Source organism: Eublepharis macularius, chromosome 12, assembly GCF_028583425.1.
Source record: "Eublepharis macularius isolate TG4126 chromosome 12, MPM_Emac_v1.0, whole genome shotgun sequence".
NCBI classification, from domain to species: domain Eukaryota; kingdom Metazoa; phylum Chordata; class Lepidosauria; order Squamata; family Eublepharidae; genus Eublepharis; species Eublepharis macularius.
In genome coordinates, this window is record NC_072801.1 from 76,506,960 (window position 1) to 76,529,316 (window position 22,357).

Consider the following 22,357-nt stretch of genomic DNA (forward strand, 5'->3'; position numbering starts at 1 on the left):
AAAATCAGACAGAGATCTGTCAAATACTAGTGTCCTGTTTTCAAAAAGGGCTAGTCCCACCCCTCTGGGAAATTCACCAACATGAAAGCAGCCGCGTTCTTTTCCTGTTCATTCCCAGCATCTGGTATGGGGCTGCAAGCTGTCCATAGACATGGATACTAAGTTTCTCCGCCTGTATTCAGGAGTGGCCTAACAGCACAGAGGGAGAAAAATCAGCTGGAAGTCTTATTCTTACGGAAATTTGGGAGGATGAGAAAGAACAACCAAGGGGAAAAAACCTTTTTACTGAGCAGCACAGTTTAAGGAAAAGAAGGTGGTGGATCTGGTAGGGAAGGCAAACCGAAGCACTAGGAGGATTGCGGTGGGACAGAGTTGATGTTAAGACCAATTGTCAAAGGTACAAGAAGGTACTGATAAAAATCCTAGTGGACCTTGCGGAGTGCTGAGGGTTTATTGGGGATGCAGCAGCTGGGGGGTGGTCCCTCTGCGCACCAAGGAGGCGAAGGTCCCTTAGGTCCAACAGCAGGTTCCCCCCCCCACACACACACACACAGTCCAGCAACATAGCAAATAATAAATTAGAGGTCAGGGAAAAGTCCGCCATCAAAGGAGAGGGCAGGGAGGAGAGTCCAGCCTCCCACCGGCAACCTCTCTGTCATTGAGACTTGGCTTCTGTGTCAGGATCCATTTCCGTCAGGACGGACAAAGACAGGATTTGGATAAGCCACGTCACGGAGGCTGCGGAGAGAACAGATCAGGCCAGGAGTCAAAACGGGAAACTGACCAGCTGTAACCACTCCACCACCACCACCACCACTCCCAGCCAAGTCGCTGTTCCACTATCCACCGCGAAGCTGGTGTTTGGGCAGAGAAGCACAAGTGCCTGGCATATTTGGGGCGTTCAGTGGATTCACACCTGGACTGCAGCATCCATCCAGCGACCTGCCACCAAGCTGCCTAGGGGGAGATCTGAGCTGGGAAACTGTCGGGGGCCAATGAAGAGCCATAACTGGTCACAAGAAGGCAGCGTGGGAGGAATCGGGGGCAGAGAAGTGGAGAGGTTTAAAGAATGGCAAGGATTCAGAAGTGGGGAGAGGAGAAGGGAGAAATGAGGAACAAGTTGGGAGGGAGGGAGATGAAAAATGAGGAATCGGAGGACTTCGTAGACAGCCTTAGGGAACATGGACAGCCTTAGGGAAGAACTAAACAGATTGGCCAGCACGGGGGGGTGTTAACTATGATCACAGCGCCCCATAAACAGCTATATCTGATTCTGTCTAATAAACAGATCTTGGACTTTACCTCTTTATTACTGCTGACAGAAGGTCAGAATGATTTGCTGCTCCCCCTAGGAACATACCATGGCCTACTCCAGTCAGGAGAGGGAAACATCAGGATTCGCTGGTAGGGTAATGGATCAAAGCTAGAAAGTCTTGAAGGCCCTACAGAGAGAAAATCTCCTACCCCCAGCTTTTAAAATTCTTCAGCCTGTCTAAATCTGCTAGACCAAGGGGAGAAGGGAGAGCCAAGCAGGCCCCTGAAATTCTGCTCAAGCTGAATCCCGTACCCATCGCCAGTTTTTGCCTGTGGCTGCTCTAGCAATGTGTGTGTCTTCAGTGGGGGCAGCTTATGAAATCAGAGAAACGCAGCGTGTCCTACTCACCGACAGCTCGCCGGAGGCACTGCGGCCTCTTGTGCTCAGGGACCCGCACCACCAGGAAGTAGACTGGCAACCCGGAAGCAGCGATGGCGATGCCAATGGCGGAATTGATGGGGTCGGTGTAGAGGGGAACGGCAACCAGGAAGATAGTGCAAAGGCAAAAGACCACCGGGAAGATGATGCTGAGCTGGTGGGGGAAAGAAGCCGACAACATACAGTGACTTTCTTGCCTCCTCCACTAACGCTTTCCTGGAGGCTAGAGCAGGTACTCTCCAGTTGTCTTGCTCTGGCTGTTTTTTTATTGACTTTGCTTATACTCTCCAGTTTACACCTCTCTTCCCAATGTGGATCCAAAGCAGCTTACAGTGTTTTCATTTTATCTTCATAACATCCCTGTGAGGTAGGTTAGGCTGCGAGTGTGTGACTGGCCCAAAGCCACCCAGAAAGCTGCTGTGGCAGAGTAGGGATTCGAACCCAGGTCTCCGAGATCATAGTCCAACACTAAGCACTACACCACATTGTCTATTAAGTATGATAAAAAATGGGACAGAGATGACCTTCTCCAGTTGAAGAGAGCTGGTTTTAGGGCAGGGCTGGGCCAAAAGGCAACTGTGATATACCACCATTGGCCGATTTCTAGAAAGGTTGCAAAGAATACAACCTGTCTAGGATATTTTCATCCAGTCTTCCACAAAGCTTAGTATGGCCTTTCTCATTTCGCAACAAGCCTTTGAGGTAGATTAGACTGATAAGAGTGAGACCAGCTTCACAATGGGGATTTGAACCTGGATCCCCCCCATTTAGGGTCCAACACTCTAACCACTTCACCCACCTAACTCTCAAGTTCCAAGACCAGGTTCCAAAACCTGGATCTCATCCAAACATGTCTTTGGATCTGCATCATCAAGATCACTTAGGACAGGTGAGTTATGCTTTGGCCATGATCGTGCATGCTTGCCCATCCCAGTTTGAGGGCCTTTTCCTCACCTTGAGGGGCCGTTCCTTCGAGGGCTCCTTCCAGCGCAGGTAGAGTTGCCCTGCAATCGAGAGGCCTACAAAGAACCAGTAGCTGAAACTGTAGTAATTGATCAGCTTGAAGATGTCCTCGACACAGAGGTAGACCAAAGCCATGGCTCCCTGGGACAAAGATCAAAAGCATGAAACAGTGGCCCCAAAAGGGTTTGTGGGATCTACTCTCCCCACACACATCTGACCTAGTCAGAACAGGCACTGATCCACTGAAGCCCCATGCAATAGCTACTGTATCCCCATGAACCCAGTTTTCCCAGAGACAGAGCCACACATATCTCATTCCCCACAGTAGAATAACAAGCCTTCCCAAGATGGTGGCTTGGTGTCACTTCAGGTAGCTCCTCATCATGTCTGAGGTCACTTTTCCCCTGAGGAGATCAGAGGGAACAGGAGTCTGGGTGGCTTTGTTGAAGAATCCCATCAAAAAATCTGATCAGACCTAATTTGGCTTATCTTCGAAGACAGAACAACATTCAAGGCTTTCAGCACATTTTCTGGGATTGCTTTATGTCAGGTTTAATCAGATGTTTGGATGGTCTCTGTCAAGAGCAATCATCCTCCATTTTTGCGGCGCTTCCACCTCCTTGTCAAGGAATCCAAAGGTTTCCCCCCTACACACACACACACAAATCCCTACCTTTTGGAAATGGGTCTGTTTATAAGGGAATTACACTAAGCCAATTCATCAGTTGTGCTTTTATTGACTACCGATTCAGTATGTGTAAGTTTGCACAGGAAAACAGTTCTGGAGGAACATCATTTTTAGATGATGCTCAAATGCATCTTGGTGGGCATCATCTTAAAAGAAGTGTTCCCTCCCTTGCAGGAGAGGAGGAGGAGGAATGCCTCTTGTAAGATTTTCCTTGTGCGGAATGTAATTAAAGGTTTTTTTAAAAAAAATGTGCTGCGTGACTAACTAGGAGCATCTTGTAATTACGCACAAGATTTTTTGGTGATTAACTACCAGTGCAATTCTAAGCAGAGTTACTCCAGTCTAAGCCCAATGAAATCAATGAGTTTAAACTGGAGTATCTCTGTTTAGGATTACACTGTAAGTAACCTTTGCAGGCCCTAATCCCTTGAAGGCTGTTGTCCCGTAGCCACATAATGCCTTTTATTAGGACCAACTAGTATGACACAAAACAGTATTTTGTGTCATTTTAGTTGGTCCTGATAAAAAGTATTATGCGGATGGTGGGGGTGTGAATTTTGACTTTGGACTAGCATACGGCATAAACAACATGTGTCTGCTTTATATTGCTTCAGATCTTTGTACGTAATTTTGTGATGGCCTACGGCTATACACAATAAACTCTGAACTGAACTGACTTTTTCGAGGGCTTGCCCTTCCCGCCCCTACACCAGTGTGCAGCCTGGGCTGTCCCCCATCTCTAGGGCTTACATTAAAGAGCAGGGCTGGTACAGGCGTAAAGCGCTTAACATGGATCATGCAGATGGCATCGGGCAGTTGTCCCTCACGGGAACCGACAAAAAACAGCCTGCAAAAAGAGGGAGTGTGAGAAAGTTATGGAGTGAAACTGAAGGGGATCCACATGACCCACAACTGGGGATGGAGGGGGTGGCACCATAAAGAGTAGAGTGTCTCACAGAACAGCCTTTGAAGCCCCACATCACCTGGGATACTCCTGTCTGAAATGCAAGACTGCCTCCACCCATCGGTTCCCACAAGACAGCTCCAAGCATCAGCGGATGACTTACTAGTTCCCCCACTTAGGTCACCTGAGCAAAACTGATCTCGTAAGATCACTCTGGGGAGAAATCCCAACTTATTTGTAAATCAATCCTCAGGCAGGCTACATATGTATACAGAGAAAGAGAGAGAAATTGGCTACCTGGAAGCTGCTAAAATGGAGGCATTCAGGCCTCCAAAGCAGGACAGTGCTACAGCCAGCGGGATGGTCCAGTTCATCACTCCAAATACTTGGTCAGCAAAGGTCTGCAAATGGAAGCCCGTGAAAATGAAACCTGTAGGTCCCAGGTCTAAATTTCCACCCAGTGGGAGATGTTTACCCTGGGAGAGCCAGCCAGAATCCTTGATAAAATGGTTGACATGGCCTGTTTGAGACTCCCACTGAAACGAGCATACTTCGAAGCAGCTCCTTTGAGTCTTGTGGCACCCACAGGAAAGGCTCCCCGGTATCCGCCGACTGGACTCCATCGTGACCAACCAGGGAGGAGGCTACTCACCACGGCAACAGCATCACTGGTCAGGATGTCCGTTTTGCTCAGCACCGTGTAATATGCCACATTGGTCATGATGTAGATCACCGTGACGATTGGCATGGAGATGCCAATGGCGAGGGGCAGATTCCTGAGAGAACAGCAAAGAGAGAAATGGTAAGACCCTTCCCTTCTGCACCCCATGCCTCCCTTGGCCCAGACCCAGGACCAGCAGAATATGCCGACGCCCCACAATTACTCCAACCCGCGGCTCCACGAAGCTTTGCTCACAGAATCTCGATCCCCTGTTCCAGGGCTCACTGTTATCTTCTATGGAGATGGATCAAGATGGGTAGCCATGTTAGTCTGTCTGTAGCAGTAGAAAAGAGCAAGAGTCCAGCAGCACCTATAGGACTAACAAAATCTGTGGTAGGGCATGAGCTTTCGTGAGTCACAGCTCACCTCTTCAGATATCTGTGACTCAGAAAAGCTCATACGTTACCACAAATTAGAAAGAAGTGAGGTGTGACTCACAAAAGCTAATACCCTACCACACATTTTGTTAGTCGTATAGGTGCTACTGGACTCTTGCTCTTTTCTAATGTAATCGTCTGGAATTATTTTTTGTTTGCTTGCTTTACAAGCAATATTGTCACACTCTGTTATAACTGTGACATTAAAAAGTGAGGGCTTCAATTGGAACAAACACACCCCTCCATCAGTAGCACAATGGTATTCCCGGGTCTGGGATCAGTTTATAGTTGAAAAAATTACTGAAAGGATCCAGTGTTCGAATTCACCTAATAAAAAACCAAATTTCTATGAAAAATGGATGCCCTTTTTCGCATTAATTGACAAAAATGACAAGCAGCCTTCAAGTTTCTTATATCAAACTATTTTAGAACAATGATGTTTTATATACATGTTTACTACTTATAGTAGCAAAGCTTTTCCAGAACAAGAGTTACCTACTTGTAATGATATAATTTGTCAAAATCTACGTGTTCAACATTTTGTATCAGTTAACCTCATGTTATCATCGAATGTTATCATTATATGTATAAGGATGTTTTATTTAATTAATAAAGTCTTTGAATTTTTTTTGAAAAGTGAGGGCTGATGAAAACGTTTCCGACTAAGCACAAAATGCAAAGTCTTCTGCTTCATAATTGAACTTAGGGATCGTTTCGCTTGTAGGAAGACTACAAGGTAGCCCTGCTGTCCTTTTGCATTCAATCTAATCAGTGTAGATGACTAGGGAAAGCCATGGTAAACCACCCTGTAAAAAGTCTGCCTAGAAAACGTCGTGATGTAACGTCTCCCCCATGGGTCAGTAATGACTCAGTGCTTGCACAGGGGGCTACCTTTACCTTTTTAATCAGCATTCCTATCATGATCCAATGGGTAAGCAAAAGAAATCCTTAGATTCCCATTTGCATTTTGCTTTACAAAAGCCAGTGGGTTTTCTCCGTCACCAAGCCTGGAACAGAAACCACGGCACTGACAAAATTTTCCTCTGACCAAGTTACAGTGCCTAATGTTAGCCACTAGGTGACAATCTCTCTCCACACAAACTCAACCCAACCAAAGCCTGATAATTTTAATGAACACTGTGGAGCTAAAAGGAGCGCTGACCTCCTACCAATTATGCTTTACTCCCAGAATTGGGAGCGGGGGGGGGGGAATATAACTGAGGTGCACACACACTGCTACTTTTATTTTTCCTTTTGCAGACTAGAGTATGCATATTCTAGCACACAAAATGCACAGGGCTCAGACAGCAAACAACTGAAAATTAACTAACCTTACAGTGAAATATGGTAAAGCTCCTGTCAGTTTCACCTGGGCAGCAAGGAAAGGCTGAAGACTGGTGGGAGGTGGGGAGGGGGTTAAAATTGATAAGGAACACCCCCAACCATTCACAGCTCACCAGTTGCTGCTTCCCTTTATAAGCCCCCTCTTGGACAAACCAAGCATTGGTTTTAAGGCCGTTACACAGCACAGGTAGCGAGAGTTGTGCTGTTTATGCCCAGAGACAGAACAGGTACTATCCAACAGGCGCTTGAAGACCCATGCTGCAGAGCATAACTGAAGAAAAGAATTGTATTTTCCTAGCAATGTAACACTGCAGTTTGAATGCTTACCTTTCGGGATTCTTAATTTCTTCAGTGACAAAATTGAGGGTATCCCATCCAGAGTAGGAGAAGAGGGCCGAGTACAGCGCCAAGGCAATGTTCCCCACGTGCCAAGAGGACCCTTCAAAAGAGTCGGCAAAGTTCTCGGAACGTCCTGTAGAGGAAGATGACGTGTCAGTTCACACATGCCTGTCTATCCCTTGATTCTTCATCAATGGCAGGAAGAGTGTAAATTGCGTGTAAAGTGCCGTCAAGTCACAAATGACTTATGGCAACCCCTGCTGGGGCTTTCAAAGCAAGTGAGAAGCAGAGGTGGCCTTTCTCTGCAGAGTCTTCCTTGGCATTTGGTCTCCCATCCAAAAGTGGGCTATACCGTGCTGCCTTTCCTTCCAAGTATACATTAGCTCCACTAAAAAGCCAACACTGTGGTGGTTAGAGTGTCAGACTAGGATCTGGGAGACCCACTCTACCATGGAAGCTTTGTGAATGACCTTGGGCCAGTCCTATACTCTCAGCCTCACCTACCTCACAGGGCTGTTGGGAGGGTAAAGCAGAGCAGAAGAGAATGATGTAAATTGCTTTGGGTCCCCCCACTGGGGAAACAGGCGGGGTATGAATCAAACGAGTAAACACATAATAAATAAAAGCACCGTGCCTGAGATGTGCAGTGATATGAATGTCCTAGCTGTGGAATTATAATGGTTAAGAACATAAGAACATAAGAGAAGCCGTGTTGGATCAGGCCAATGGCCCATCCAGTCCAACACTTTGTGTCACACAGTGGCCAAAAACCAGGTGTCCTCAGGAGGTCTGCCAGTGGGGAAGGGACACTAGAAGCCCTCCCACTGATTCTCCCCCCCCCCAAAAAAAACACCAAGAATACAGAGCATCACTGCCTTAGACAGAGAGATCCATCTATACCTTGTGGCTAATAGCCACTGATGGACCTCTGCTCCATATGTTTATCCAATCCCCTCCTGAAGCTGTCTATGCTTGAAGCTGCCACCACCTCCTGCGGCAGTTCATTCACACAGACAAGTCGTCATTTATGCCTGCAGTCTTCATGATGAACAGGCTTGTGTAAACTAGCCCAAACAACGTAAGACAGAAAGTATATAAGGAGTATATGTTTGGACCTGACTTCGAATTTCACCACCTCCTCATGCTCACTAAGTTACTTGAGGCAAACCACTTGCTCTCTGGCTCAGTTTCCCCTCTGTAGAAAGGAAAGCAAGGCCTACTACACATGGTTATTGTGAAGCCTAAATGCAATGTGTGGTTAATGAATGTATAGATAAAAAATCCCAAATCATCAAGACCGGAAGAAACCAGGGTGAAGATTTGAGTACCTTGTCCGATGCAAACTATGCCAGCAATGATCACGGCAATGAGAGCCAACACTTTGGCGTAGGTGGACAGATCCTGCACCCGAGTGCCCCACTTCACATAGGCACAGTTCACAAAAGTGAGTAAACCTGTAAAAGAGAACAGACCCTGTCACCCCAAGACACGGGCGCTATGGACCGCGCCCCTCAGATCCCAACCGTTGAGTGAAAGTGTGCACAGCTGCAGACGACATCCAAGTAAAAGAAATGGATTCTCCCTTCATCCTTGTTTTGGACCTCAAATAACTTTTCACACAGAGACGCACATGTATCATCCACTGATTAGGCAGATTATGAGAGGGAGGACTGGAAGGGTTACATCAGTGTTTAGTTCTCATGGCCCCTTCTTCCATGCCCAGGGTAAGGCCGATCAATACCTTGGGGTCAGGTAGCAATTCTCCCCAGGCCAGTTTGGCTAGAGATCCTGATGGTGTTTTGCCATCTTCTGGGCATGGAATAAGGGTCACTGAGTGTGATGGGGAGAGGTATTTGTGAATTTCCTGCATTGTGCAGGGGGTTGGACTAGATGACCCTAGAGGTACCTTCCAACCTTATGATTCTATGATTAATTTTTTAAAATGGGCTACCACTGAAGTCTTTCTGGGTGCATCCCACATACTTTCTTCCTGGCTCCAAATTAAAATGAGGGGGGCACACCGTGAAGAAGAACAAAACTAGTGATTGCTAGCGACCCCAACATCTGGGGAAAACACATGGCACCCCAGAGGCCAGTCCCATAAAAACCCACACCGCCTGTCTCATGGGATGATATCCCCCTACATCTCACATAGAAGGAAACAGCTATGCTTACTCACATGGAAGAAAGGGAAGATACACTTTATTGAGATGCTACTGGAATTAGGGATAAATCTGGACCCTGACCCTCGGCACCATTTCAGGGAAGAAACAGAATTGTCCCCATCCGAGCAGCATCACCAACTGCAGGCATGTCCCTGATTTTGTCCCACAGAACTCAGGGGCAGCCATTCGGCTCCATCCTGTCTGGACCCCCCTTGCCCTTTCAGCTACACAGATATGTTTGCCCTTGAGCGTAATTAGTCAAGTTGCCTATCTTTTTATCCCATCCTTCTTCCAAGGTGCTCAAGACAGAGTGTGTGGTTCTCTCTACATCGTATGACAAAGAGCAAGAGAGAGATCCCACTAAATATTTAAGAGTCCAGTAGCACCTTTAAGACTAACCAACTTTATTGTAGCATAAGCTTTCGAGGACCACAGCTCTCTTCTTCAGATGCATCTACAATAAAGTTGGTTAGTCTTAAAGGTGCTACTGGACTCTACTATTTTGCGACTATAGACTAAAATGGCTAACTCGTCTGGATCACTAAATATTTGTCATGAATAGTACAACCTGATGAGACTGTGTGCAGTTTGTATGACAAATCACCCATCATTAGGGTTGCCAGCTCCAGCTTGGGAAATTCCTGGAGATCTGGGAAGGGAACTCGGCAGTACATGATGCTATAGAGGTCATCCTCCAAAGCTGCCATTCCCTGCAGAGGAACTTGTCTTTGCAGTTGGGACATCACTTGTAATTCCAGGAGAACCTCAGGCCCTTCCTTGAGGTTGGTAAGCCTGCCCATGAAATTCCATCTAAGCAGGTCTTATGCCTCAGTCCATCTGAGGTTAGAAGGCAGCCACTTTCCAAGGTCTCATGCACAGAAAGCTCTTTCCCACACCTGCCACCCCAAATCCTTTGGACGGACACGCCAGAAATTGATTGCGGGATCTTTGGCAAGCAAAGCATACCCTCCACCAACAGCCTACTCCCTACTTGTCCCCCCAACAAGCAACTGGGGTATACTGCCTCCGAACATGGAGGATCTTTTATCCCTCATGTCTAGTTGGCCATTGAACAGACCTTTCAAACCATCTAAGCGCATCACTACATCCCAAATAATGCATTGAATAAAATCCCGGGTACGTGTGTGGATTCGTTCGTCTGCAAAGGCTCATGAGTACTGTAACAAATGCGTGAACGGATATCTGGGATTAGAACAAGCAGAAGGGAGTCAGGGGGGAAGTCTCTGTAGGTTCCGCCTCGAGTTCCAAAAGGAGTGCACAAGTTCACGGCTCTCCCCTGCGGCCTGTCACGACTTTGGAATCCTTTTAACCTTGATCTTTATTCCAGGAACAAGCTGTTGTGGCTTCGGGGTTTGTGCAGGAGTTGGCTTTTTGCCAGACACCCAAACCTTGGAGGGGGGAGATAGCCCGGGAATGGGGAAGGCTGCCAGGCTCCGATCCTCTCCCCTCCTGGTTCCGGGTACAGAAGGCCACTTTCCTCTTGGGAAGGGGAAATTGGGGACACCTCAAAAACAACACTTGCTTCTTTATAAACACGGCAATAAATTCCTTTCTCTTATCAGGCAAGGAACATGCCTAGAACAGAGAAACCACAATCAATAAGACCTTCTTGCATTTCCGCTTGGCTCCTCCCACGTTTGGGAGTCCCGCCCCCCCCCGCCTGCCTCCAATCCAGTCCTCTCCTTACCAGTTTCCCCCAAATCCTACCCCCTCCCAGTGATGGCATCAAACCACAAGGCAGCATGATCCCAATCGCATAGACGTAGGTCACGTGAGTTCTCAATGCCACCATGTCTGGAAAAACTCAAGGCCCCCAAATGTGCCTAAGACCATTCACAGATTGCCTTTTTCCTTGTTCTGATTTCAAAAGAGATGCAAAAGAACAAGTGTTGGCAACCTCCCTTGAGGATGAAAGTCTATACTCGTACAGCATCTACTAGGGTTGCCAGGTAGTGGCTGGAGATCTCCCGGAATTACAACTGGTTTCCAGGCCACAGAGATCAGTTCACCTGGGGGTGGACTCTATGGAATTATGCCATGCCAAGGTCCTTCCCCTCCCCACACCCCACTTTCTCCAGGTTTCACCCCCCACATCTCCAGGAATTTCCCAACTTGGAGTTGGCAACCCTAGCGTCTACTCTTTCTCCTGGGAGAAAGGCAATGCTACACCCAGGAAGCTGCGGCAAGCAGCCAAAATTGGGAGCGTGACCTACAAAGGGGAATTGCATCTGTTCGCTGTCAGAATGATCTAAGGAAAGCCCCATCCCTCCCAGTTCCTCCATCCAAAATATGGTGGAGTGCTCAGGTTGCCAACCTCTAGATAGTGCCTGGAGATCTCCCAGAATTACAACAAATCTCCAGCTGACAGAGAATAGTTCCCCTGGAGAAAATGGCTGATTTGGAGGGTGGGCTCTATGGCCTCGTACCCTATTGAGTTCTCCCCTCTCCCCAAACCCTACCCTCTCCAGGCTCCACCCCCAAAATCTCCAGGAATTTCCCAACCCAGTATTGACAACCCTATGGAATGGGGAGGACAGTAGCTTCTGCTCGCCCTCAGGGCTGTCAGGCAGATGACCATGGAGCACTTTGAGCACAGAGGGAAAGCCCTACGAACTTTCCTGCCTGCATCTTATCCTAGATCCAACGCCACTCGACCCCTACTCTTGGCCTGCAGACAGCAAATCAGCCTATTCTCCCACCCGCACGCAAACACCAGCAGCAGCAGCAGCTTTCAGGCCTGACCCAGGGCCCTCTGCTTCCTCAGCCGGCACATTCCTGTGTTGCAACCGGAGTGGTTTTGGGGAGCCTGACGCTGCGTTTCTCGCCAGCCGGAGCCAGACGTGTGCTGCCGACTCAGCACTGCCTGATGCTCAGCTGATGTCACTGGTTTCCTGAGCGAGACCCAGAAATACCCGCAGGTTAGGAGGATGAGAGAGAGAGCAAGAGACCGCAGAAAAGCACAGAAGAAGCAGGCACAGAGCATTGCACGGGCTCACCAGAGCCAGACAAACACAGAAGGGGGAAATAGAGTGCGCTTGTACCCACGCAGAGAGTCTTGGCCTCTGTTCTCCATCTCTCTCCCCACACCCCCAATCATAACCTGGCAATAGAGAACGATGTCCCTGCAGGCCTCAAGTTAAGCACAAAGCACGCACTGACATGTCTGTTTAAAAACAGCTTCGCTTTCCACCCCCTCCTCTCTCAGGACAAGGGGGCCTAAGAGGCAGGGTTCCTCTGTTCTCTCTACAGCTCTGCCAGAGCGCAAGGAGGCCTAGCAGGCTACAGTAACTAGGAAGAGCATGTTGTTGGGTTTTTCCCCCCTTTAGAACTGCAGTGGCTTTTAACAACTGCGCAACAGGCAGAAATTAAACAGGTCATGCATCTCTCCAGCTTGTTGGAGGAGTAGCGGGAAAGCCAGACCTGGTTAATTTCTAATGGGCCAGTGGCAGTTAAAAGGCAAAATACACGGCAATGCTAGAAATCTTTCCAAAATCCAGGGGAATGAGGTTTCTAAGTGGAGCAGACAGCCAGGGGCTGGGTCCAAACAGGGACAACAGCAGCGTCTTCTGCCACAGAACTTGGAATCTTTCCCCAAATTTGGGAAAGAGAGGCACCCAATAGACAGAGGAAAGGATGTCCAGGGGTGGTCTTTACTATGAGGCAGCCTGGGCAATTGCCCAGAGACCCGTACTGGGAAGACCTCTACAGTTGGCTGGACTGCAAGAAAATGGTGGTGGGAATAAAGCTGTGCATTTCTGAAGGGACATGCATGGAGAAAATTGGGCACTTTACTCTTGTTCAGTGGGTTGGGTAAGAATAGAATCATAGGGTTGGAAGGTACCTCTAGGGTCATCTAGTCCAACCCCCTGCACAATGCAGGAAATTCACAACTACCTGCCCCAAGGTGGCAATTGGCATTACCGTGGGCATGTAAGAAGGAGCCACAAGAACTAAGCACTGAGGGTATAAAGAGGGTATGGGTGTCCCATCCTGGACTTTTTGCCCAGGGTCCCAGTCAGAAGACACCTAAGTCCTATGCCCAGTTCAGAAAACTAAGATGGTCTCTCTGGGGACATGCAAGAGCTGACATTTCTCCCCCACCCCCACCCCCTCCCCATGGCATCAAAATCCAAAAGTGATGCCAAGGAAGGGAAAGGTCATACTGAATGAGATGGGAAGGTCACAGCCACAGGAGGGAGAAAGAGAGAGTGGGGGAAAGAGAAAGGAAGATTAGATAATAAGGAACAGGGTGCCCTTCAGGTCACCTGCAGCCTTGGCAATGCCCCTCCAGTCCTGGCTATGGAATAGCCCCCTCCTCCCTTCCAAGCCCACCGAATCCTCCCTCCCCACAGGACCCCTTGCTGGTCTCACTCACAGATACAGACAGCAGCCAGGAGACGGCCAGCCAGATACGGTGCTTCACAGGATGGGAAGATGGGCTGCACTAAATAGTTGGCAAAGGTGATAGCGATGACTGCTTGGCTGGTAGGTTCTATGATGAGGAGGGAAGTCCAGAGACGGATGAAGGCTGGCAGCTCCCCAAAGGCCTCCAAGATGTAGGCATAGCTGGCCCCTGACTTTTTGATGGTGGTGCCCAGTTCAGCATAGCAGAGTGCCCCAAAAACGGAGAAGAGGCCCCCCACGGCCCAGATGACGAGGGAGAGGCCGTAGGAAGCACTGTACATCAAGACGCCCTTGGGGGAGACAAAGATGCCCGAGCCGATCATGTTGCCCACAATCAAGCAGACGCCATTCAGCAGGGAGATCTCCTTCTTCAGTTTCATGGAGTCTTCAGGAGGCTGACTGGAGGAGGCCGAGGTCCCATTGGGTATCGTGTTGGCTGGAGTGTCACTCTGGGAGGCTTCCGCGTAATGGGTAGCCTTGGCCATAGCTTGAATGAAAGAGCGGTAAGTGCAGTTGCAAACTTTTACTTGTAGAAGGCACTACCCACACCCCCGAGGATGGCTTTCTCAAAGGACTTTCTCCTCTCGGTTCTCATGGGCTGCTTTGAGAGAAAGTGGATAGGCGGTCGCTAATTTGTTTGGGTGGGTGGAAAGCTGGTCGGGGCAGAGCCCTTCCCGTCCTAGAGTGTATGCTACATCAGGAGAGAAGCAAGTATTAGGAAAGGAAGAACAAGGGGACTGGCGTTTCTCTCCCAAATACTGGGAACAAGGGCCCAGTTCTCCCTCCTTCTGGGATGAAAGCAGAGTTTGCACAAGGGACTGGAAAGGACTTTATGCCTCCAAAATACAGGGGAATGAGGTTCCCAAGTGAAGCAGACAGCAGTATTTGGGAGAGGTGCCTAATGAGTAGAGCAAGCAAGCTGGGAGTTCAGGTTGCCTTGACACCAGCTCTAAAGGCAGGAGGCCAAAGACGTGGTATCTGGTGGTTTAAGAAGCTGGGAGCCAGGAGTCATGGGTTTCCGGCTCTGTAAGGGGAGTGGCGTCTAGTGGTCAGAACAATGGCAGGGAGCCAGAGCTGCGGGTTTCAACTCCGGGAGACAAGCAACCTCTGTCAGGGCGAGGCATGTGACCGGTAGGAATCAGGAATTACCAGAGGACAGGAAGAGACATGGGTGGGGAGGGAGGGAGCAAAAGACCTGACAGAGACTCACCGTTCCAGGCTTTGTTCTCCGTCCTGGTCCAGCAGCCTGCTTAGCAATAAAGAGAAAGAAGTCCCTGGGACAGCACTTTTAACTTGAGGAACTAAGCTGAGTGGCGGGGGCGGGGTGAGAGGGGGTAAGGGAGGGTGAGCCATTGACCGAGTCCAAGGTCCGTCTGATGCCAGGAGGGGGCAGGGGGAGCCTACCTCAGCACTACAGAAGATAAGGGGCTGGCAGAGCTGGGAACTTCCTTGGGGTAGTGCCCTCTGGAACAGTCCAAGCTTGTCTGCCGAAGTGCTACACATACACAGAAAATGCAGTCATTTCCTGTGGCAGAAGTCCTGTATCCAGTATTGCAGGAGGATTCCAGGCTGCACAGAACTCTTTCTTTGCAAGGAAGGAAGGGGCGCAACTCAAAAGCTTGTGATTGCAACCAACAGAGCCGGCACAAACTAAAAGGCATCAACCCAAGACAGTCAAGGCAGCAAGTCATGGAAAGTTCCAACATCTCGTCTTTGTGTCCTGTCGGGGTATACAGGTCCTGAAGCAGATTAACTTCTGAAAACACCAGCAAATGAGGGAGGTGGGGATCCATTGTGGTGCACCTAATAACTTTTCACTGTGTTGTGTCAGGCTATGAGAGCAAATTTCCCACTCACACAGAACTCTTCTTCAGCAAGGGAGGCCTCTTGTCACTAGGATGCTTGAACCAGTCCAAAGTAATGCCCGCCGTACATGCATGCACACACAGACTCACACCTCTTCCATTATGAAATGGTTTCTTTGGGAAATGGTCACAACTAGGTCGCATATTCAAAAGTAATAAAAGGGACTGGAATCACATTGTTAAAGCATAAGGCTGGGAGGGGGGCACAAAGACCTCTTTACCCACAATTTAATCTCCCTATGATTGAGAGCAGTTAAGCTCAGAAGTGCCTGATCAGCTGTTGCAGCCCTCCCTTTAAATCTTTTCAAATTTTAAAACTTTTAAGACAGGAGAACCTCAGCCAGAAATTTAACAGGTGTTGCTTTTTTCTGGAACAGAAACAAACTATTGGGGAAAGGCTGGCCTCTTCCATTTCCAATGCCATGAACAGCTGCAAATGCAAACAGAAGCTTGTGTGAACAGAAGCAAGCTGGTGCCTGGCACCATTCGTGTAAGACCACCAAGCTACTGCAGATTAATACACGTGTTTCACATAAATGTAAGCACGTTTATTCAAGTGTCTGAATCCCTTGGAATAGGTCCTGGGTTCCAGTTACTGTTCATTATTGGCTGGTTGCCAGCTCCAGGTTGGAAAATTCCTGGAGATTTTTGAAGGTAGAGCCTAGAGAGTCACCAAGGTATGCCCTGGACTCTACCTTCCAGGGCAGCCATATTCTTTAGGGGAACTGATTCCTGTGGCCTGAAGACCAGTTATAATTCCGGGAGAGCTCCAGCCACCACCTGGAGGTTGGCAACCATACTTTATGAGAATAAAAACCCCAGAGGCCCTTAAAAGGGAGTGGGAAGGAATCCTATCTAGCCTCTTCCAAATCCCCAGTCTCCTAATCCCTCCGTAGTCCATCCAAATTCCTCCGCCTCGTGACTAGGCCGATTGTTTCTTTCGTTACCAAGAGCGACCGCTTCCTTAGCAACGCTGGCCCCCTTTTACCCATTTCAAAGATGGAAGATATATACTCTTCCTGCCCTCGTGAAGCGACGGCGTCTGTAGACGTCAACACAATCCCCATTCTGGCTTTTCCTAGCTCTACGGGCGTGAATTAATCATAAAAGAGATCATCCATAGGAAAGCCAATTCCTCCGTGCGGGCTTTTGACAACCCTCTTCTGAAAAGGCAGGGCCGAAGGCGTTCCCTCATCCAAAATGGCGGAAGAGAGCAATGTTCCAGTTCCCATGACCACCTTTCTGGCGTTTACAAAATGGCGTCCGCTCTAGCTTCCTGTGAAAGCTGTGGCGAAATGGCTGTCAAAAATACGTCAGCATGAATGTTTCTTCCAGCTCCGAAAAATATATCGATTATCCAGTCGAACCCCCCTTTGTAGCCTTCAGCTGCTTTTTTAATTCTTTCATGCGGTCCCTTTTTAGAGTTCTGAAACTATCCGTACAAGATGGCGGCGCGAAAGTTTCCGTACAAGATGGCAGCGTCCAGCCTCCGAAATCGTTAACCTTGGCGGGGATGAGGGGATATTTTCAAAATGGCGGCGTCCACTGCGTTTCTGTGCAAAAATGGCGGCTGCCGGTTTTAATTTCTCTGGGCCGCTGTCGTGAATGCCGAACGCACGTTTTGGTTTCTTTGCTCGTGTTTTATCGTCAGGATGGCAAGTTGCGTGACAAGGAAGCTGGGTATGGAGGTCTGAAATGCGGGAAAGAGTTATTTGGGGGCGGGTTGCCTTGCAATCTCTGGTTTGGGTCGATGCTAAAATGGATTCGACGCAGCTTTGGTAATGACTGTAGTACCTGAGGCAGGAGCTTTAGCTTTCCTGCGTTGGATATCGGCTTTTTGCAATTTTCCTAGCATGAGGAAGTTTTGAAGGCAACTGAAATGCTGCTCTGGTGATCAGAAAGTCCGCTTTTTCTGACCCTAAAATGAAGCACGTGCTTTCAATTGCAGATAGAATCCTTTGCTGAGCTTTTATTTACTTATTTGCTTAATACATTTTTATCCCAACCTTCCTCCAAGTAGTTGAGGGCGATGCATATTGCTCTCTCTTCCTCCATTATACATTCAATCCTATGCAAAGTTACTGCAGTCTAAACCCATTGAAATGAATGGGCTTAGATTGGAGTAACTGCCTAGAAGTGCCCTGTTAATCCTTATAACAGACCAGTGAAGTAGGTGAGACTGAGAAAGTGACTGGCAGAAAGAGATTTGAACCTGGATCTTCTATTATTTATTTATTTAATTGGATTTAGAGTCTGTTAACTCTGCAAGCTGGCTCAGAACAGTTTACAACCATATATATTGTATAAGTAAAAACGTGGTAGCATAAAACAGTATAAAAACATCAATATACAATTTGTTAAAAACAGCAGTGCACATATTGCAAAACCATTACTGTAACGGTGAAACCTGTGGAAAATTCCCTCAGTGTAAGCCCGACGACTTCAATATGCTTAGACTGGAATAACTCGCCATAGGATTGCACTCTCTGAGGGTGGCGTCGTGCTATCAGAAATGCTGTGTGATGGCGGTGTTTGGATTACCCAGTATATTAAGAGACCTGCTGTAAAATGTGTACTTTTTTCGCCTCCCAACTGATGAACATGCCATCATTAAGATGAGTTCAATTTTGACCCTGCTGTGAAAACAAAAGGTGGCAGCAGGTCAGCCATCAGTTCTCACCATAGACCACCCGTCATGTGCTACAATGAGCCACCCTATAAGGTCGGTTTGTTTTTCTGGTTTTAATCCTGCCTGTGGCAGATGTGGTTATCCCTCATCCCTTGTATCTTCATAACAACCCTGTGAGGTAGGTTAGGCTACAAGAGAGAGCGACTGGGCAAGATAAACCAGTGAGTTTCATGGCAGAGTAGAGATTTGAACCATGGTCTCCTCAGGGCTAATCGAATGTTCTTACCACTATGGCATGCTGACTCTTGAATGTTTTTCTGTAGGGTGCTGCTACCATTGAGTCATGTATTTTCTCATCTTGCTTTCACTCCTTAGGATCTCAGTTGACAAAAATTGCTTTGGTGTCTCGGAGCCTCCATTGCAGTACTGCATATCAGGCTGGTAAACTGTGGAGATTAAAGTGAGTGCCAGAGATGGAAGGTAGAATTCAAGGGGAATCCTAAAAATGGCATAGGGGGAACCTGTAGTTTGATTTAGGAGCATCATGGGGGTTTGTTTGGTATGCTGTTAGGAACGACCCATGTCATCTGAAATGTATGCAAAAGCCTGGATGTAATTGTATGAGGACAAAGGTTCCCTGTAAGTGATTTTTCCTCTTGTCTTCTGCATAATTTCTGCAGCTGCATTAAGCCTTTGATCCTCTTGTTCCTTTTCAGGCAGGGTTTGCCCTGGAACGGTTCACAATACGGGCCCATCACAGACCTGCCTGATTGGTCATTCGCTGGTAAGAAGCATGTGAGAATGTGTGCTGAGGGGTTGGTTGCTGGTATACTCCTTTTGTTCCTTGAGTGTATCGATTCACAAGATCATTATAATGAGTTCATTATCTCATTGTTTCACAAAATTTATTTCTAGCTTAATGAATGAATACCTTACTACAATTGGAGGTTTTCAAAGCTGGAATCAATTCTTTTCAAGTGGCTGACCCTCAGAAGAGTATGTATTAGCATAGGGCTTCTCTACCTTGTTAAACCTGTAAGACTTTTGAAATGTTGAGGATGTGAGTGGTACCGCAAAATGGCTGCCATATGAGAGCAATTACAAAATATTGGGAGATTCACAGCCAAGCATCCTCTTACAACGGGGGCAGTGGTTTCTGAGCGGGCTGTCTCTGCAGACTCAAAAGTCTGCCTGGGGTCTTCTGAAGTACCATAAGTGGAGAAAAGCCAGGGTTAGGTGTTTGCTTTGGGAAAGGAATGTTTCAGGAAAGAAGCAGGTGAGCACCACGTTACCCACAGAAACCATACTGGGGATTCTCTGTATAAAGGTTTGTATTGTATCTGTCACACACGTTTAACAGTTTAACAACACTGAGTCCGTTCCATTTTTCTTTTCCGTAATCAAATACTTCAGTTTAACGCTTTTGTGATCCTGGAAAGCTGTTGCAATATTTGTACAGCTTGTAAGATGAACATGGACAACTTATTTTTCTTGTTAAACATAATTTAAACAGACACACTAAATCAGACCCGCATTGACTTTGGGATATCAGAAATTCAGTTCAGATTCTTCCAGAAAACCCACATCCCTCATCGTAAGCGATCTTAACTCCCTAGTGACAAATCCACAAGATTACATGTGAAGGAGCGTGCAAAAGAGATGTCTTCTGAAACTCTTTTTCCTTTCTTCCCAGATGGACGCCCTGCTCCGCCAATGAAAGGTTATCTTCGCCGGCAGGAAAAGAACAGAGAGTTTGCAGTAAGTGAGGTCTTAGTTGTGCCTTGTGGGATTTAAGGTATTTTTAAACCACAAAAATTTGAGTGGGACAGCAGGGAGGGTTAGCTCTGGGGAACTAGTTTCTAATGGCAAGTTTAACCTTGGACCCTGTGAATTAAGTTCTCTGAACATGTTAGATAATCCCAGCCAGCAATTTTCCTTCACTCATCTGGGAAGAGATGTCAGGCGTCCAGGAAGATACGGTTCCTGATCCATTTATCTTACAGCTATAGATACGAATCTGTTTATAAAGCCATCTTTTCCCTTAAGGAACCTTGGGAATTGTGGTTTTTCAAACTCTTAAGGTTTTGTTGAAGACTCCTTTACACAGCTCCCAGTCTTCTTTGACTGACCTGAATCAAAAAGCACAAGCCCTTTTGTTAAGAGTACCAACCAAAAGAACACAAAGTACCATGTCAGATTTTTTTGCTTTTGGGAGTTCATCAGACTGAATGTTCTGAAAAAGATAAATGGTGTTTCAGTCCTCTTCTCTGCATTCTGTCAGCACTCTGAAGCGCTGACATCAGTTTGCTCATTTGGCCTTCTAGGAAGTAATATATTGTAAAATAAACAAAATAACGGAGAGTCCAGTAGCACCTTTAAGACCGACGAACTTTATTGTAGAATAAGCTTTCGAGAATCACAGCTGTCTTCATCAGATGCATGCATCTGACAGAGAGAGCTATGGTTTTCAAAAGCTTATGCTACAATAAAGTTGGTTAGTCTTAAAAGTGCTACTGGACTCTACTATTTTGCAACTACAGACTGGCACGGCTAACTTCTCTGGATCTAAAATAAACAAAACTTTCATAAATGAAATGTTTCTCTAACATTGGACAGTTTATTGGGTTTCTTGCTCTCCCACTAAGTAAAGAGTCAGTGTGGTGTTTCTGAGAAATCCAAGTTTGAATCCCCACTCTGCCATGGCCAGGCCTAAACTCTCAGCCTCACCTACCTCACAGGGTTATTGTGGGGATAAAATAAAAAGAGGAGAATGATGCGAGCCACTTTGTGTCCCCATGAGGGGGGAAAGCAGGGTATAAAGTAAATAAATAAAATAAAAAATATTACCCAACTGATGTTTATCTAGTGCTTCATCTGAAATCTCCAGTTTTGTTTCTATAACCAACACATTTTCCCTTAGCCATTTAAGGGACCTGTGTGCGGCATTTTATGTCTGGGAGACACTAGGCCAACAACCAGTCCTTGTATTTTCAACTGGGGGCTTCTATTTTTCCTTCTTCTTTTCAGAAGGCCAAAGGTGCAACCTGGGACCAACTCCATCCAGCATCAGTTTAGCCCCAGGCATTTTAAATGAGATGCATACTAAAGGCCTGAAGACCAGGGCCTACAACATCATATTTTTTTCTTTTCCTCTTTCTCCTTTCCTTTCTGCTTTTTTTTTAATGCCTAACATGGAGAAAATTTCTGGAGAACCCAAAAACTTTCACAATGTTTTGTGTCCTTTTGCCTTTAAATCTGTTTTGGCTTGTGATGAAGACATGCCTTCAAAGTATTACTGTAAGATGGCAGAAGACCTGTGTTTTTCTGCTCTACAAAGAAATGTTGGGGGGATGGACTTTTTCAGATACCACTAACGCCTTGTCTTCTCCTTCAGCGTCGTGTAGCCAAGCTCTCTTCAGAGATTGACCATGGGATGGAGAAATGGAAGGCCAAGCAGAGAGAAGAAGAGCAAGAGGCTGAGGCAAAGCAAAGCAACAGACTCCAGCCCAAAGGAAGGTTCCATCCACTGATCCCAAAATAAATATTAATCTGTATACTATTTTTTGTTCTAATTTGAGACTTCATGTGTAAGACTTCTTGTACAGGGAGGAGGTGTATCAGATTTGCATCCTTTTTCTTGCCTTGAACTTTGTTTTACACACCACTATGTGGAGTAGCCGTTTTGCGCACTGTGTGTGTCAGATGGGTGTGCAGCATCAGATGCAGCATCAGATGGGTGAGCAGCTCCAAAAGGGACACCGCTTTCCTTGGCTTGCCAAACAAGGGACAGCACAGCGGGGTAGGCCCTTGGGTGGTGGAAGGTGTAATTAAGGGACCCTGTAGGATTTTCAAGGCTATAGACAGAGGCGGTTTGCCATTGCCTGCCTTTGTGTTGTGACCCTGGACTTCCTTAGCAGCCTCCCACCCAAGTACTAACTAGGGCCACTCCTACTTAACTTCCAAGATTTGACAAGATCACGTTAGCTTGAGCCATCCAGGGCAGAACACATTTAAAAGTTACACACACACGGTTTCTAGATATGCATGTGACACCATAAACGTTAGAATGCACAACAATAAATCAAACAGCCAGAACAACAGGTCAACTTCCAGCCTTCTTCCCTCCCCCCCCCCCCCCTGGCCATTTCTAGAGCTGAAACTTGCTGCACTTCTCTAGGAACCAAACTAATCATCACAACACGCTTGTATACCACTCCTCTGGACAGGGTAGTGTCCACTCAGAG

General features: G+C 47.2%; 2 protein-coding genes across 3 annotated transcripts; one reads left to right on the top strand and one right to left on the bottom strand.

Moving 5' to 3' along the window:
- Positions 1–429: 429 nt before the first annotated feature.
- On the bottom strand, positions 430–14,884 carry SLC7A7 (solute carrier family 7 member 7). Of its 2 annotated transcripts, none has more exons than XM_054992534.1 (10): positions 14,830–14,884; positions 13,591–14,310; positions 8,358–8,483; positions 7,018–7,162; positions 4,901–5,024; positions 4,546–4,649; positions 4,095–4,191; positions 2,648–2,797; positions 1,664–1,847; positions 430–738 (listed from the first exon to the last, which is right to left on the bottom strand). In XM_054992534.1, exons 2-10 carry the CDS (start codon positions 14,102–14,104, stop codon positions 656–658), a joined length of 1,527 nt encoding a protein of 508 aa, XP_054848509.1. In that variant the 5' UTR covers positions 14,105–14,310; positions 14,830–14,884; the 3' UTR covers positions 430–655. The 2 variants fall into 2 exon arrangements, with proteins under 2 accessions (XP_054848509.1, XP_054848511.1); XM_054992536.1 differs by having other exon boundaries at positions 13,591–14,106; positions 14,830–14,880.
- Positions 14,885–16,995: 2,111 nt separating this feature from the next.
- On the top strand, positions 16,996–21,672 carry MRPL52 (mitochondrial ribosomal protein L52). The gene is made up of 5 exons (XM_054995046.1): positions 16,996–17,164; positions 18,489–18,573; positions 18,830–18,897; positions 19,807–19,871; positions 21,508–21,672. Exons 1-5 carry the CDS (start codon positions 17,137–17,139, stop codon positions 21,652–21,654), a joined length of 393 nt encoding a protein of 130 aa, XP_054851021.1. The 5' UTR covers positions 16,996–17,136; the 3' UTR covers positions 21,655–21,672.
- The last annotated feature ends 685 nt before the right edge of the window (positions 21,673–22,357 follow it).

Coding starts and splice junctions, on each gene's coding strand:
- SLC7A7 (XM_054992534.1), bottom strand. CDS start 14,104: ATGGCCAAGGCTACCCATTACGCGGAAGCCTCCCAGAGTGACACTCCA. Junction 4,192..4,545: donor TCCATTTTAGCAGCTTCCAG/GTAGCCAATTTC, acceptor CTCTTTTTGCAG/GCTGTTTTTTGTCGGTTCCC. Junction 2,798..4,094: donor TACCAGCCCTGCTCTTTAAT/GTAAGCCCTAGA, acceptor TCTTTGTCCCAG/GGAGCCATGGCTTTGGTCTA.
- MRPL52 (XM_054995046.1), top strand. CDS start 17,137: ATGGCAAGTTGCGTGACAAGGAAGCTGG. Junction 18,898..19,806: donor GCCTGATTGGTCATTCGCTG/GTAAGAAGCATG, acceptor CTTTCTTCCCAG/ATGGACGCCCTGCTCCGCCA. Junction 19,872..21,507: donor AAAAGAACAGAGAGTTTGCA/GTAAGTGAGGTC, acceptor CTTCTCCTTCAG/CGTCGTGTAGCCAAGCTCTC.